The 19092-nt window shown below is 32.1% G+C and overlaps 1 protein-coding gene across 3 annotated transcripts in view; it reads right to left on the reverse strand.

Moving 5' to 3' along the window:
- Positions 1 to 3738, reverse strand: part of KCNN2_1 (Small conductance calcium-activated potassium channel protein 2) — a 135207-nt gene extending 131469 nt beyond the window's left edge. For all 3 annotated transcript variants that reach the window (XM_051209662.1, XM_051209663.1, XM_051209664.1), the window contains exon 1: positions 1062 to 3738. In XM_051209662.1, the coding sequence (XP_051075122.1) occupies positions 1062 to 3246 (2185 nt within the window). In that variant the 5' untranslated portion in view covers positions 3247 to 3738. The remainder of the gene's footprint in view (positions 1 to 1061) is intronic.
- Between the last annotated feature and the right edge of the window lie 15354 nt (positions 3739 to 19092).

The following is a 19092-nucleotide window of genomic DNA, read 5'->3' on the forward strand; positions in this document are numbered from 1 at the left end:
GTTTTTTTGACAATTTTTATAATATGGTTTTATGATTGTCAAATATAATAGTTGGATGTAATTGTATTCCATTGTAATTTAGTAATTACTAAATGTTTACATTGAAATGTTATTTAGAAAGATAATAACTATGGTTTCATTCAATGTCATGACATATTCATATAAGTAATGCATCTTTGAAAAATCAAACATACATCGAAGTTAAACTTTATTTTTTTCAACTATTCACATCATAGATAACTTATTATAAAATAGAGTTAACTAAGGTAGGTTGTACTTGGTATAATTTGTTTGGTTGTTGTTCTTTTTTTCTCATTAAAATGAATAGTTCAATCTATTTATTTGTATCATATGGATCAAGAATAAATGAACTACAAAATGATTTACAAACGTTATATGTGTTAATTTTGATGGTTGGATTCATGAGTCAATTAAAGATAGACCATCATGGAAAACGTATAAACACTGGATGGCTGTTTCGTTCTAGTATGGGACTCCTCAGCAATATGTATCCACAATTTTGCCTATGGGATTGGAACCCAGAACCTATCAGCCTCGCACGCGAACACTTAATTTCTAGACCATTGAGTCGATATTCAACAGTATTAATGTCTAACTTCAATCAATCCATGTCTTAATCATCGTAATGAATAGATTGTATTTTTCGAAAAATGATCATGTGTAATTTGAACTTATACATTATTAATTCTGAAGTAATATATGTTTAAATAAAGGTATACACATAAGCCAACAGCAATTTATTACATAACATCATAACCGAAATTGAGACTTAATATCAAAATATATAAGTTAAATTATCTCTAATCCCATTTCCCAGAAAATGTTTTTTTCATGTATAAGGCAATGTATGATCAAGATAAAGTAAATGACTTAAACATAACATCATATTTTAATTAAATTAACCCTGTGTTAATTAGAAAAAACTGAGAAGTTTATTTTATGGTAATATATAACAGTGATGTACTACACTTCATGAAAAACCAATCTTATGACTAGGTATACAATGTATATACATACATAAATATATATTGAAAACTAACCCGGTCTGGCACCATTTGCGCGCATAAAATCCAATCCGATTGCATCCAATCCTGTACGTTTTGATTTGATTGCATGAGCAGCTGGTATATTAGCAGGGATTACTGTGGGTACAGCAGGAATCCCTCCATAACCAATTCCCTTAGATGTACCACTGTTCACTTCTTTGGGATCATTTTTCTGTAACTGTGATGTGTACTGATTTGCTTTTTCCTCATGATATGGTTGATGATGTTGTTGTACGTTATCAGTATGTTGTATTATATTAGGTGTATAATATCTACATATGCTAGGATTATTCTTATTTTCCAATAAATCATTATATGGAAGATCTCTATTAAGCAGTATTGTTGAATTACACTTACCTATTTCACCTACATTACTATCGCTAGGTGACAAAATATCTGGCATATTTAAATCCATGAGACTGCTATATATAGTAGAATTACGGTCAGTTAAGTCACTAAGAAAATAATCATCCTTTTTTATTGGCATTGCCATTGGATCATATAAAGATGCTTTACGATTAATCTTATGAATGTCATCTGTTGTCTGTGTAGTTTCAAAAGGATAATAACATTGATTATTATTCTTAATCATGTCATATTCATCACCAACGAATGATTTTTGTGATAAATATATTAACAATTTTATATAAGCCACATCCATTTTCTCATCAGTCACATTTAGAGCGGGATCAGAATATCGTCTTGATCTATAACCGAACAACGACAATTGTTCATTTAACCAGTTCAGTCTAGATGATGGTGAATTTATCAGTTTAGATTGATGATCATGAGGATGAAGATGATGATTAGGATGATAATCATCATGATGACATTTATAAGGACAACAACGATACTGACAACAACATAAACCTAAATTCATTTGTTGTTGATTCCTTTCTACAGATCTTGAATTTCTAGAAATATCCAGTTTATGAATTGTTTCATTTGTAGTATTATATGGATTATTAATAAATGTGCCAGCTCTAGCAGCAGCTAATGCAGCGCTTGCTACACCTAGTAAACCTTTAGCAGCTGATGGCCTACTAGCAGCTAACATTGATAAAAAACTTGTATCAGAATTACTATAAAATGATGAACTCATTTTACGTGATGAACGATTACGTAAATTCATTGGTTGAGATATTTGATGTTTTAAACAATTCTTTTTTGTTGGTGATATTGATGCTGATTTAACTATTGTTTTATATTCTATACCAGAGTTCGATGTTTCAGTGTCTTTAGGTTTTCTTTTATTATTGTTCTCTTTAATTTTATTATCAAAAGAATCAAGGAATAAATGATGATCCAATGGAGATGTTGTTGATGATTGTGATGTATATGTCGATGATGAACACGTATTACTAGATTTAACTTTATTTCCATCTAATTTTGTAGATTCTATTTTATTTACAGGAGATAAAATTTGTTGTTGATTCTCTTCTTCAAATGAATTGATTTTATTAATGAGATAATTTGTATCCATACTTGGATTACGTGTACAAGCTATACTACTTTTATTACTACTACTACTATTTGTTGTATTAGTTGTAATAATTTTTACAGAATTAATAATATCAAATGCATCCGATTCAGATATATTTGCTTTTCTACGAATCAGTGATGGTCGATTAGGTTTCAATAAACTCAAATCTGAATGCTTAGATATTATCTTAGAAGTTGATTGATTGAACTGATGTGATGAAGTTAAATTTGTCAGCGGACTAGATGTAACAACATTATCATTAACAGTACTATTGACAGTAGAAACAGTAGTGTAAATATTAGTCTGAGTAGGTAACAAACAAAATGTTGATAATTCATTTTTATTTGAATCTGTTATTGCAGTGGTTGGGTGTGTTGTACTACTAGTGGTAATAATGCAATTAGGGAGAACAGAAATAACACTTAAAGTAGATGATGGATATGACGGAATAACTTCTCCGGTGGATTTCAGCTCTGATTTATTTTTGTAACCAGTTACAGTATTACTCGTGATCATATAACTTGAGGTAGTTATAGGACTATCGATGGTAGTATTTATGGAAGCAGTGGTTGTAGCCGCTACAGTAGTAGTACTAGTAGTAGTAGTAGTAGTAGCAGTATTAATAATAGTTTTCAGTTGTGGAGTACATGTTGTGCTATGGGGTATTTCCTTTGAATACGTTTGATAATTTTGCATATGTATTACTTGGAGGTATATACGGATTTATACACATATAAATAGTTTATATTTCAATAAGCCTGCTTTAACGCCTATTTATTATCCAATTGTTTTGTTTTCGGGTTTCTTATTGTTAATTAATAAATGAATAACTTATAATTGCATACTTGTGATTAAATAATAGTTAATTAATTAAACATTCATTTGCGTGAAGACAAATAAATATCAGCAGCGTTATTTATGAAATTAAATCCATTCACATTATGCATATAATATAGAGATTATGTAATAAAGGTTAGATTATACAGTTATTTGGATTTCACCAACATAGTCTCCAGTTTGTGCACATCGATTCATTTCTATATATATTCATATAGATGTGTATATTTATATAAATCGCATTGGTTAGCAGTTTTGACATACATTCATAGATATTTTTATTTATTTCAAACAGAATTACAATTAACCATATTCAATGAGAATAGAATTTTTTTCATTTATTTCCTTCCGTATTCATTCTCCATAATGTCCTATCTTCTCTTTTTTTTTATATTCTATTTTTGTAAAACAAAAGAATCGGATACCTATACAAAATTTCTTTTGTGTAACTGTTCGTATGTCTATGGATACGTTAACGTACATATGTGTACTTGTCTGTGCATACATATGAGTATAAGAAAAATACTGACGAAATGAATGTACAATAGAAACCCAACAATTAAATGATCAAAATGAACATTATAGTTCTTACGAAACACCAAATCCTATTGCTCATGTACATGACCTGTCTGTTCTATTCACTGTCTTTGCATGTATATATATATAAATATGTCTTTCTCGCCTTTATACTCAAAATAAGAATGGAATAATACATCAAATATGTGTGTCTAAACGTAAGACATTTATAACAAAAACTGAACTCTGCCAACCAATCAAGGTAGTATATATATATATATATATATATATATATATATATATATATATCGTGACCTTTCGTATAACACAATCAATCTAAACCGTTTAGCCAGAAATACAGTTGCTGATCTCTCGACGTAATATATAAGATACAAGTATATACATAGTAGGAAGTAAGGATATCTTATACTTTAAATATTATCGTTGTAACTTATAATATTTCAACATTTCTAACTAAATTATTCAAGTATGTTTCTTTTAGGATGTCATTCTACCACAATAAGCTTTGCTTTTTAAATATTTGTTTAACTTAAGCACCATATACAAGTTGTTATTTTTCAAATCTTCTTGAAACGTTCGAACCAATAAGCTTGTAACTTCATATATGACAAATAGGTTTTAAATTTTATCAAAAAAAAGAGTTCGCTCAGATCTTTTTTTTACTCCCTGGTAAAATAATGATTGAATGTAAATTTTATTTAATGAATAAAAATTTTGTGGAAGTAGCTTTTAGAAAAATGTAGACACATATACAATAAATAAAGGTGATTAACAAACAATCAAACTCTAAGCTTTTGAAATTTGCCGAAGCAATAGCAATTAAACGTCTAAAACCAGATCTCTATATACAAAAACAGAAAGTAATAAATCTTTCTTTACCATAGAAATATTGACCCCCGTTTTTTGCATTTCCTTTTTGTTTATTACGTCATTCATTATTTCAACTCTTTTTGAAGTTTAAATTACATCATTGTCATTTTTCATTAATTCATAACTGACTGATCTCGATTCATATCTTTCTTTATTACCATTAATCTATTTACAGTTGCTTAATTACATAATCATCTAATGTTTGTTAACTCCATGAGTTCTAGTCACTAGTTCAATGTTCTAGAACTTTCCCTCTCAAACTTTATTTATCCGAAACAAAATTTCTTATAACCTTATTAACTCTATTGAAATCTTCACTACATCATGACACATATATTCATCCTTAATCACCCTCTTATGTATAAGTATGTCAATATATGTAATAACGTTGATTTTCAAATATTTTAGGTTGTAAGCACCTGATGAGAACCTAATGAAATAAAATGAAATCATATAATGCTGCACCAATCTTTGTTCTTGCTCTCTTTAAGATAATAAAGGGAAGTATGTGCATAAAATAAATAAAGAGGATAACATAATTTCATTATACGCTCAACACTAAGCTATAATAGATACATAATACTTTTAATAAAATAGTTTTAACAATTCATTTTCTAAATGATGTTACTTTTTTTATATTTAACTAACCATTACATCTTTTCACTTTCAATAAAACTGAACTGACGAATTTTACTGGTGTACTAGGGTTACTTATTGTATCTTATGGGTTACTTTAATAATATAATAAGACCATGTATATTACAACTTCTGTAAATAATATTACAATTGTAATTATCCTTGATTTTATTGTGTTTTTTTTTTTGAAAAGATAAATGGATGTAATTCGACTTCTTCAGCTTAGTGACAAACAACAGTTATGGTAAGTTACGGTACATTAGGATGATGAGTATATTGTTGAATTAATTGCTACTTTAGCTGACCATGCTTAAGTAAATATGTTTTCAATTTGCAGGGTTTGTTTTTACTTTTCAACTAATCTAAAAAAGAGAAAATTTTGTTTATCATTAAATTCATTAAATGTCATTGAAAGTGTATTTGATTAAACTTCAATTAGAAATATATCCTAAACTGTCCAAATCTTTTTGCTGCGGTAGTAGATGACCAATTGAAACTATCTATATGTCTAATGAAATATGATTTAAGTTAGTTGAGTTGATTTTTTTCATAAGTCCTATATTTTCAGTTATGATTTTGTTCTAGAAAAGCTTCACCAAAAACTTTACTAAAGATTAAAAAATAATAATCAGTACTAAGATTTCGTTATGTATCTTGTCACTTAGACGAAAATAAAAAAAAGTTTAGAAGTCAAATGCCCGATAAAATGATAAATTTTATCTGAACAATATGATCGAAGTAGATAAGAAAGATACATTTGAGACAGTATAATCAGTTTGCAACTTATGGAATTGTTTAAATGGAAAGGAAAACAAAATAAAACATTAAATCATATTGGTTAGAATTAAAAGAAGACACTAACAGAGTAAAGATTGACGATAGAAATGTCTACATCATGTTATATGATTTAAGAGATAAATTCTAGCTAATCCAGAGATGAACATAGTAAACATATGATCGTATGATCTAATGTTTTTTTTGGCTGTAATTAATCACTTTCATATGCGTGTTTATCAATACTAAATAACATTGTTTCAAACTTATAAAACTGAAAAAAATATATGATAAATGTTATAACGAAGTTAAATGAATAAAATCAAATTTCCAACGTTCACATAAAATACATTAATTGACCAGTGCGAAGTGATCATTGTGATGTCTGTTTATTCATGAGGAATGATTGTATGATACAATATGGTTACTGATCTAAGTGACTCAACACCCATCACCGAGTTTAAATGTTAAATGACTGAAGTAGTCGACAGGAAATTCGGCATTTAAATTTTGTATTAAGTGGCAATTGTCGACTTTAAATACTATAGAATAAACATTAAGTTACTTATTATGACTTACTAATATTCTACACAACATAGTCTTCCATTAAACATTTGATCGAATTTGTAATTGCACTATTATTTCTCTCACCCTATCTGATCCATATTTATCCTGATTTTGGATCTTAAAATTTTCACTTTACATATAAACTGATTCAAATTAACATTCTATATGAGTCATATTAACATTAATAATTTTATTCTATTTTATTTGATAATCCTAAATTCATAAGCTTTAAGCTTTAAACGATTCACTTTACCCTAAACCTAACCATTTTCCGGATTATTAATAAGATATATAAATATGGAATCTGAAGAATATTCTTCGTTCAAATATTAGAGTTTTCATATGATTGGAATCATAAAGTGGTCTAACTTCAACTGACTGATGATCTCAACTATTAAATTTCTACAATCTTCATAAAACCCCTACTGATATATTAACTTGTCAAAAGAAGGAATAAACATTAATGAAAGCATTATATAATGACAAGATTATTCAGGTGAAAATGTTTATTTTTTCTAAGAATAAAAATAAATAAATATTGTTATTTCAACAGTTGAGATCATGAGTCACTTGAAGCTAGACCACCATGCAAAACCTGAAGGCACTGGACGGCTGTTTCGTCCTAGTATGGGGCTCCTCAGCAGCGTGCATCCACGATCCCGCACCCTGCGAGATTCGAACCCAGGACCTATCAGTCTTGCACCAGGCGCTTAACCAACTAGACCACTGAGCCAGCATTCAACGGTGTTAATGTCTAACTTCAATTAATCCACGAGATTGAGCGACACATTCACCATTGTCATCAGTGAGTTACTACCTCACAACTGGTCACTGCTTCTTACTAGAACTCCAGGATATATCTCTTGAAGTCAGTCACTAGTGAGCATATGTTGATTATTGTCAGAAGTGGTTTTCCATGGTGGTCTAGCTTCAAATGACTCATGGTCTCAACTGTTGAAATTATTACAATCTCCACAAAACCCCTTCAAATATTATTATTCTATTCAATATTGTTCATTTTTTGTATTCATTTTGAATAATACATAAACAATCTTTTCTTTTTATTACTGTCAATCTAATTTATATATTTATATATTGTTGAACTATATTTCCTTCTCAAAGTTATTTCTCCGAAATATTTTGTTATTTGTTACTTCTCATATGTTTATATGTCGACGTACACGTGTGCGTGTGTGCATGTGTGCGTAGGTGTATGTGCGTGTGCGTGTGTGTGTTTATGTGTATATATATATGCCTACATGTGTGCTCACAAGCTCGATTCAACTTCTCAACTATTTAATTAAAAAAAAGAAAACGAAAAAGGTTGTCATAATTAATTTAACATGCCGGAAGGTAAATACAACTAAATGATTCAATACTTAACTATAAAATAATAATGAAAAAGAATTTACAATACACATTCAAATAAAATTAAATAGGTTCATAATAGTAAATTAATTTTCTTTTAATGTTCTATTTTCAATTGTCGATTATGAAAATGCTGTTTTTTGTGTGTTTGAATGAAGGTCACACTATGAGTGTAAGAAAATTAATAGGTAAGAAATTAACATAATTATGGCCTAAATAGTCATGCGGAAAGGAGTAATATTTTTTTGTGTTTACATGAATCCATATTCAATAATAGAAATGTATAACTATGAGATAATAATTATTTTAGAACATAAAATTAAAAAAATTATTGGATAGAAATCAAAATAACCATTTATGGTATATTTTTGTTGTCATGTCACTGATATTCATTATTAAATTGATCAGATTATGTGGTTATTTGTGTTTTATAGCAGTTAGTAGCTGTAAAAGTGATTGTATATATGTATTACGGATGTAGTGAACAGAACATGGCTGGGGACAATCGAATTATATTTAGCACAAAATTACAGTTACTTGGTAAAGTAGAAAAATCATACTATAATACTTCATTTGCAAAATGTTCAATAATTGTCTCGAATTTCGTTGTTCTTGCATTTCCATATTAATTGCTTTCTTGATCTTCCCTATCTTCTGCTGTCAGACATTACATTCCTGACTAGCGTCATATACTACTTATATCAATATAAGTAGCACACACCACACGGATAGTAATGAAATCCAGGTGCTTTTTGCCAAAACTTGACTGAGCAACGTTTTAAGCGGTAGATATTTGATTTGACATCTAATATAAATAACAGCATCATGGTTCGGGTACATTCTATTTAGCAGTTCTAGATAGAAGTAATTATGCGACTGGAATGTCAACGTTAGTGTCAACTGAAAAATACAATGGGAATCAAATGACGTTTCTCCTTATAATTTAATCTCGTGTGAGTAAAGTAAATTTAAACATTATGAACTAATAAAATGTGATTGGGTTAGTTTATTACATGCAGATAATGATGTTTTTGGACCTAATGACACTATTTTCAAGAACTTCTAACAAAATGCTTGCTGTCAGATTTACTAATACATTTACATCAGTCGTTACAAATCGATGCTACCTACGTTTGTTTACAATTAGGCATGCTTGATTATTGAGCTATATATTCATGATCATTACATCCTCTAAGTAGTGAAATTGTTATCATGTTTATAAACAGATTGTAAAAAGCTTTAGAAATGTTGTCACACTATAACTTTGATAATTAAGTAGCCACACTCTAGGAAGTTGGAACAGGTCTAAAAAGTACTTGCTAGTACATTTGAATAGCTTAATTATAAATATCGTTTTTCTTGATGATATTAACCTAAAATAAATTCAAATGGATCATGTTTAAATTCAGGTACTATGGTTAACTCAGGTGATATGAAGACTATATTCTTAAAGTAACCATGATCAAAGTCTACATTTGTGGACACATGTGAAATGACAATTTTATTTCAAAATTATCAGTGTCAAAATAACTACTAGTAATTTTTCACTAAATTCTTGAATCAGTTCTTGAAGAACAAGTTTAATGTCATCAGGTAGTAAAACTGACGTGGTACCAATACACAATTACATAAAATGCTTGGTAACTTTGAGTTGGATTCTATCCAAAACATAAACCGACAATACTTCGTTCTATTTAGTTTTTTCTTTTCAAAATTAAATCTCAAGAAAGTCATACTATTATTAGCCTTCTGAATTAAAAAATATCTGGAATCTGATTTATAAATTCTCCTGAGACTGTTGGCTCTTCAACTTAATGCGTCAGCATTTCTACATAAATCTTCAAATATCTTGAAAAATACTTATGAATGTATTTATAACCTAATAAAAGATCCTCTTTAATAGATGAGGTTCTTAACAAAAAGAAGTCTTGCTTCTAGAGAGGAAATACTGATAATCAAACTTGGATAGTTGACATACACCGTAAGGCAATTATCTAAATTTTCTTCATAAAGGATTTCTTGATTTTGATGGCCAAAAGACTCACTGGTTAATTAGATCCAGGAAAAAGTTCTGAGATGGTGAAGATTTGTAGCTCAGATGGATTATTTTGATGGAATTTTGTTCTCTGAGCTAGATGGTTTAGTCGTGGACCTTTCATCGGTCTTCTGAACGACATCATCAGCACAAGCGTCGGGTAGAAGTCACACAATTAATCATTTAATTAAACCCATAAATTTCAAGTAAATTTTCGAATCTATAACTTAATACTAAATTCATTTATTAATATCCTGGATGATACAAATATTCTGGTGAAAGTTACAAAACTTTTCGAGAAAATAAAATTTTTTTAGTTGTTTGAAATTATTATAATGGAATTATCATTAAAGCATTTGCCAGATAAAGGTCATTTATTCGTGTCCTGAATAAGAATAAGATATAGACATGATATCGAATGAACCAGTAAGGTGCTAGCACATAGAGATCGATAGGGAAATGTTGACGATTTTTTTTATTCTGAGTAGATAAATCTGTTCAAGTCTTAACTTTTATGTTTCAATTCGAGTTTCGGTGCTCATCCAAAAATGTTAAAAACTAAGATAAACTTATCCATTGAATAGTAAAAGAAATTAAGCAGTCATAGCTTTGATCTACGAGATAATTAGTAGTACTGTGTTACGGACGGATATATGTAGTATGAACTGAAATACTTACCAGCAGAAGATTGAAACGAAGAGAAGAGGAAAGAAAACAGAGACCAACCATATCAACCACAGGGTTGGGTGAATAATGAATAAGTGGAGGACAACCCAAGGAAAATATGTTAATAATATATTTAATGTATGATTTTTATATTTTACAAAGGCATTGTTTGAGCTTGCTTAAAAATTAATTGACTTACCGTTCCTGAGTTTTTGTTCGCTACAGTGTTATATTAGTGAAAAAATGTCAAAACCTAGTGGTGATCTCACAGTAATACCATAACAGTGTTTATAAAACTCTTTGTAGAACTAGAAATTTATAATCGTACTAGGATAAAATATTTCAAAAAAAAGTGAGGGTTTCAAATTCTATTCTTCAATTTTACAGTGTATTACATACATAATAAACTACTCTTATTAAAATTACGTTCCTGAATGACATCATAACCTATTTATCTATTCATTCTCCATTCTGTTGATAAACTCAAAACTGTCTTTTACTCAATATAATAAGTTTTCTTTGTGAAACGAATACCATATATCTATCAATCACTTCGCAATTATGTTACATAAGCTAACCTGGATTATGAATTGTAATCGTAACTGCAACTGGTGTGTGATCAAAGAGCCAGAGAAATTAAGTGATTCGTAGTATCTAAATACTAGGAAAGTAAGGTTAGGTTAAATTTTTCTTAGATATGACTCAGAATTCTATAATTTTATGACTGAGGCTTTAGAAATATGAAAAATTCAGGAAACACGCATCCTTAATGAAGTTTCTTATAATTTTGTATATAAGTGATGTATGATAAGTCTATTTCGGATTAGCTTTATAAGTGTAGTATTTGTGTATTCAACTCCGCCTGGAGTCCCTCGGGGACTACTGCCGGTCCCAAGCCCGGATAAAGGAGGAGGGTTGGGCATGGGATTAGAGACCCATCCCGTAGAAAACTAACTCGCTAAAAAATGCTAACCAGAAAAAAATATTCAAACCTTTTAAACTCTTACCTGGGAGTCAGAAGGTCGTCATTTAGAAGAAATATGACGCCTCATGATGAAAGCCGAATCCCTTCGGAAGTTACGAGGCCGATGCCCCTTCTGACAACTAGAGCGACCATTTATTTAGGTACATGGAATGTTCGTACAATGTGGGACACCGAAAGAGCCTTCCAGATTGCTGCAGAAATGAGAAGATACAACCTAGAGGTACTTGGGATCAGTGAAACACATTGGACACAAGTTGGACAACAACGACTAACTACAGGAGAGCTTCTGTTATACTCCGGCCATGAAGAAGAAAATGCACCACATACACAAGGAGTTGTATTGATGCTGTCCAAACAAGCGCAAAATGCGCTTATAGGATGGGAATCTCATGGACCAAGGCTCATCAAAGCCTCGTTTAAAACAAAGAAAGAGGGCATTTCAATGAACATCATCCAATGCTATGCGCCTACCAACGACTACAATGAAGACGCGAAAGATCAATTCTACAATAGGCTGCAGTCAATCATCGCGAAGTGTCCAACAAAGGGCCTGACCATTCTGATGGGAGATTTCAACGCCAAGGTTGGAACGGACAACACTGGATATGAAGACATCATGGGACGACACGGACTGGGAGAAAGGGACGAAAATGGTGAGAGATTTGCAAACCTATGTGCCTTCAATAAACTGGTCATAGGCGGCACCATATTCCCACATAAACGCATACACAAAGCCACATGCACTTCGCCGGATCATACTACACAAAACCAAATCGACCATATTTGCATCAACAAAACGTTCAGGAGGACTATGGAGGACGTGAGAACCAAGAGAGGAGCTGATATAGCATCAGATCATCACTTACTGGTCGCCAAGATGAAATTGAAACTCAAGAAGCACTGGACAATGGGGCGGACAGTATCACAAAGGTTCAATACGGCCTTTCTCCAGGATACTAACAAACTCAACAAATTCAAGATAGTCCTCAGCAACAAGTTCCAGGCCTTTCATGATCTACTCAATGGAGAAGGAACTACTGCGGAGAGCAACTGGAAGGGGATCAAAGAGGCAATCACTTCAACATGTCATGAGGTCCTGGGTCACAAGAAGCACCACCACAAGGAATGGATCACTGTTGATATACTGGATAAGATTCAAGAAAGGAAGAACAAGAAGGCAGCGATCAATACCAGCCGAACAAGAGCAGAAAAAGCCAAGGCACAAGCTGAATACACGGAAATAAACAAACAGGTGAAGAGGAGCATCAGAACCGACAAACGTAAATATGTGGAAGATTTAGCAACGACGGCGGAAAAGGCTGCAAGAGAAGGAAACATGAGACAATTGTATGACACGACAAAGAAACTCTCTGGAAATCGCCGCAAACCAGAACGACCAGTAAAAAGCAAGGTAGGCGAAGTAATCACCAACATTGAAGAGCAACAAAACAGGTGGGTAGAACACTTCAAAGAACTCTTGAATCGACCAGTCCCATTGAACCCACCTAACATTGAAGCAGCACCCATGGACCTCCCAATCGATGTTGGCCCACCAATAATTGAAGAAATCAGCATGGCCATCAGACAAATCAAGAGTGGCAAAGCAGCAGGACCGGACAACATCACAGCAGAGGCACTAAAAGCAGACGTAGCGGCAACTGCAAGGATACTCCACATTCTCTTCAATAAGATTTGGGATGAGGAACAAGTACCAACAGACTGGAAAGAAGAACTTCTGATCAAAATACCGAAGAAAGGCGATCTCAGCAAGTATGATAACTACAGGGGCATCACTCTTCTCTCAATACCGGGAAAAGTCTTCAACAGGGTATTGTTAAACAGGATGAAGGACTGCGTAAACGCCCAACTTCGTGACCAACAGGCAGGATTCCGTAAGGATAGATCGTGTACAGACCAAATCGCAACTCTACGGATCATTGTGGAACAATCAATTGAATGGAATTCATCACTCTACATCAACTTCATCGACTACGAAAAGGCATTTGATAGCGTGGACAGAACAACACTATGGAAACTTCTTCGACACTACGGCGTGTCTCAGAAGATAGTCAATATCATACAGAACTCATATGATGGATTACACTGCAAAATCGTGCATGGAGGACAGTTGACAAAGTCGTCCAAATTGAAGACCGGTGTTAGGCAAGGTTGCTTACTCTCACCCTTTCTCTTTCTCCTGGTGATCGACTGGATCATGAAGACGTCAACGTCTGAAGGGAAGCACGGGATACAATGGACATCTAAGATGCAGTTGGATGATCTAGACTTCACAGACGATCTGGCCCTTCTATCCCAAACGCAACAACAGATGCAGGAGAAGACAAACAGTGTGGCAGCAGCCTCAGCAGCAATAGGTTTCAAAATACACAAAGGGAAAAGCAAGATTCTCCGATACAACACAGAATGCATCAATCCAATCACAATTGACGGAGAAGATTGGGAAGATGTAAAAACCTTTACGTATTTGGGCAGCATCATTGACGAACAGGGTGGATCTGATGCAGATGTGAAGGCGCGGATCGGCAAAGCAAGAGCAGCATATTTACAACTGAGGAACATCTGGAACTCAAAACAACTGTCAACCAACACCAAGGTCAGGATTTTCAATACAAATGTCAAGACAGTTCTACTGTATGGGGCAGAAACCTGGAGAACTACAAAAGCCATCATCCAGAAAATACAGGTGTTTATTAACAATTGTCTACGCAAAATACTTCAGATCCATTGGTCGGACACTATTAGCAACAACGTACTGTGGGAGAGAACAAACCAGATCCCAGTGGAGGAAGAAATCAGGAAGAAGCGCTGGAAGTGGATAGGACACACATTGAGGAAAGCACCGAACTGCGTCACAAGACAAGCCCTCACATGGAATCCTGAAGGTCAAAGGAGGAGAGGAAGACCAAAGAACACATTACGCCGAGAAATGGAGATAGACATTAGAAACATGAACAAGAACTGGATGGAACTAGAAAAGAAGGGCCAGGACAGAGTGGGTTGGAGAATGCTGGTCAGCTGCCTATGCTCCATTGGGAGTAACAGGCGTAAGTAAGTAAGTAAGTAAATTTGTGTATTCATTGGTACTTTTTTCCAACTATACAAAATAGTGACATTGATTTCATCAAGTTTACGAAAGTTTCTATCTGTTTACAGCATAGAATAGAAATAATAAATAACTTTCATGATAACATTGAGGATAGTTTTTATAAACAATACATATCCGATCTATGATTGACCAGTATCTTCTTTTTACCTCAGTGAATGTTTGTTTACCGAATATGTGAAGAATGCAATATAATAGATGAATCATTGAGATTATCTGATTAAAAATATTAAATCAATGAATTGTTCTGTTACCTTTTCATTTGTGATTATTTGCAATTAGATTTACATATTAAGTAATAACATTTATTTATAGTCTCTGTTGTTACCGTTTGTTTGTGTGGATGAATGAAACAAACACACCCATACTTTTGATTAAGTTATCCGATTGAATAAGAGATTGTTTAACATAATAAGAAAAAAATAAATGACGGAATTATTATTTGTACTTTTATGACAATCATTGAAATCGAAAGAATAAATATTTAGATATAATCAATGTTTCTTACTTATAAGACAAGAATATAGGTAAAGGATTGGGAGTATTTAAAAGCAGAACTGAGTTAATAACCAAGGTTTGCTTAGGAATTTTCAATGACTATATATATATTCAGAGTGATTTTGTGGATATTATAGTAAGTTAATAGTTGAATTTCTGAGTCAATTGAAGCTCGATCACCATGGAAAACCTGGAAGCATTGTATGGCCGTTTCGTTCTAGTGTGGGACTCCTCAACAGTGCAAATTCACGATTCCACCTGTCGAGATTCGAACCCAGGACCTATCGGTCTCGCACGCAAACGCTTAGTCTCTAGACCACTGAGCTGGCTGGTATCCAACGGTGTAATAATCTAACTTCAGAAGAATTAATGTATGCATACTCTGTATATTTTAAAAACTGACATTTTACTCATTATATGTTATTGATTGAACACAAAAAAATCAAGCTAGTGGCAAAAATTCAAATACATCACTCTGGCCACCCATGACGTTAAGAGAATACTGAAAGTAAAGGAGAAAAAGCAAATAGGGAAATATTTAACCGGATAATTGTTTCCAACAACATATTTTGGGTATATTGTTATAAATCAATAAATATTGTATTGAAGTAGAAAGCATAAAGTTTATGCCAAAAATGTTTCGATTGAATTACTTAATGTTCTACATAGTATTGGCCTAAATACGTACAAAAATATATTCTTAGCGTAAATCATTTGGTATGTTAGAAGGGTAAGATAAAATACTCTATGACAGTATTATACTCAGTAATACAAAAAGATAGAGATGTCCTATCACCGGGAAGATATTTTGTAATTACCCTGATTATTTAGATCACAAATCCATTATAGATCAGAGTAAACAAATAACCAAACAATTTATGTTAGTATAATCATCAATCCTTAATCTCTACGTTTTATTTATGCTTGTAGAAGCATACATATATAGTAAGAAAATTCTCTTAGGAAGAGGTGAAACATTTAGAAGTTCGATTAGTCAATACTTGTTTAACATTGCATTATACAACAGATTTCAAATTTTGTATCACTTTCAATTTGTATTTTCATTATAATTCTTCAAAATTATTCGGCCTATACACAACAAAAAGTTAGTTCAACTAGATTAACATTGTCAGAATGAGTTTTGTGAAGAATTTAGAGATTTCACTGGTTGAAATCATGAGCCAATTGAAGCTAGGCCACCATGGAAAACCTGGAAGCACTGGACGGCCGTTTCGTTCTAGTATGGGACTCATCAGCAGTGCGCATCCACGGTCCCGCTCCCCGCGAGATTCGAACCCAGGACCTATCAGCCTCGTGCCAGGCACGATTAACATTGATAGATACTGATTTAATGTATGAAATGATTTAATTAACTCTTATTAATTAGATTTGTTTTATTTAAGAAAACTTATTTTTTTCATTACACAATCATTATGATAATTATTTGCACTTTTTACTTCATTTTCTTCATAGTGTCAATTATTTCATGGTTATAAATTTCCGGTATGTTGCTAAGTAACTAAAGCATAATACAACTGATTTAAACTATTATTCAGATACTCTCATCTCAGTACTTTGAAATATCTTTGCAATTTTTACATTAAACTCGGTACCTTACAAATGTATTCAATCACTGATGTCACTTTACACAAAAATATAACCCAGTAAACGTATATCATCATTTCCTTTTTTATTTGTCTATTATCTACATTTTATGGTAACTTTGGAATAAAATTCAAATTTGATCTTATATTGTATATTTTTATTACTAATCATACATTAATAATAATTCAAAATGGACAATTATTGATTTATTGTCGGCGGCATAGAATAACACTGAATTAAAGATCCATGAAAAAGAAACAAGTATCATCTTAAAGGTTCTGTGGTATGTTTTAATTCATAATCATAAGACATGATCATATAATAGGAAGTCTCTGAAATTGTAAACTAAATTATAACCAGTATTTTTTTCTCATTCACCGTGGTTACCATGGTAGCGTACTGAACAAACAGATTCTATATTTTTGAAAAAAAGAAGTGAAAATGATGATTTCTTAGATAATCAACACAAACAATAACGACACATTAACTGATGAAGTTTGATATTTGAAGCTATGAAAGTTTTTTTATCAAAAAAGTTTTATATTCACCCTTTGGTGGAGCATATGAATTTGTGTTAATAATAACAATTAAAATAACCGGCTTATTCCTATAATTTGATTGATAAATTAAAAACGGTTTATTCTGAGTTGACCCATAAGTGTCAGTAGTACAAACTTACTTGCTTACTTACTTACTTACGCCTGTTACTTTTCGTGAAGAAGCATAGGCCACTCACCAACATTCTCCATCCAACCCTGTTCCAGCCAATCCTTTCCAGTTCTTTCCAGTTGCTATCCATCTCTTTCATATCTGCTTCTATTTCCCGACGTAATGTGTTCTCCGGCCTTCCTTTTTTCCGCTTCCCTTCAGGATTCCAAGTTAGAGCTTGCCTCGTGATGCAGTTTGATGAGTTGCATAATGTATGTTCTACTCATTTCCACCGTCTTTTCTTAATTTCTTCTTGGACTGGAAGCTGGTTTGTTCTCTCTCACAAATAGCTGTTGCTGATGGTATCGGGCCAATGGATGTTGACAGCAGTACAAAGGAAGAACTTAACTATTCTTTATTCTGTATTGGGTGATTAGCATGAGTGGAAAATTGTCAAATTAACACAGTTATGATAAAATGTATTATCAATAATTCTTATCATTTTCGTCATTAAATATGATTACAAGTTATTGAATTCAGTAATAAGAAAACAATGAACATTGTTTCCTTCAATTTAATTGTAATGAGTCGGCAAATCTTCATAAAAATACATGGTTTGTCATAAATTAAAATTCACTGGACAGCCATTTTAAATTAGACATTAGCCTTTATTTCTGATTTCTTTTAAAATTAGTTTTTCTAGGTATTTCTTTTAAAACAAATCAGTAAAAATATGGTCAGTATACAGAAATATTAGTTAATTGTAATGTGTTATGAGCATGAGAAGTAAACAGCATTTAGATTTATCACCAAATGAATTATTCAAACTATACATAAAAAATAATCAGTATGAATTTATACTTTGCGGATAACTGAAAAATTGAATATTTTTTCACAAGTTTAAAAATAAAAAAGATAATTATAAGCAAAGATGAATAGTAGCTAGCAGTGGAATCCAAGACGCGCGTTTTGTCCTATTTTGGACTCGTGAATTAGGGCGATAAAGAGGCAGTACACATTGTATGCACATATGCCAATAAGAAATTGATCAATTGTAGTCACAAACATTAATGGAAAGATTCAAGTAAAACAATATCAAGTGAATTAAACTTCACCCCATTGCACAAGCAAGTGGCTATCAGGACTCAATAACTAAGTGGATAAAGCAATGGCGTTTGAAGCGAATGGTACTGAGTTCGTGTCCCAGAGTGTATATCAACTTTGAGATGCAGGTATGTTTATCTGACAAGTCCGGAATAGGACGAATTAAGGCAATATCGAGGCAATACATACAATATGCACATATGCCAATAAGAGACTGATCAATTGTAGTCCTTAACATCAATGAGAAGATTCAAGTAAGCAATACCAAGTGAATTTAGAAAGAAGATA

This window comes from Schistosoma haematobium, chromosome 1, assembly GCF_000699445.3.
Source record: "Schistosoma haematobium chromosome 1, whole genome shotgun sequence".
NCBI classification, from domain to species: Eukaryota; Metazoa; Platyhelminthes; class Trematoda; order Strigeidida; family Schistosomatidae; genus Schistosoma; species Schistosoma haematobium.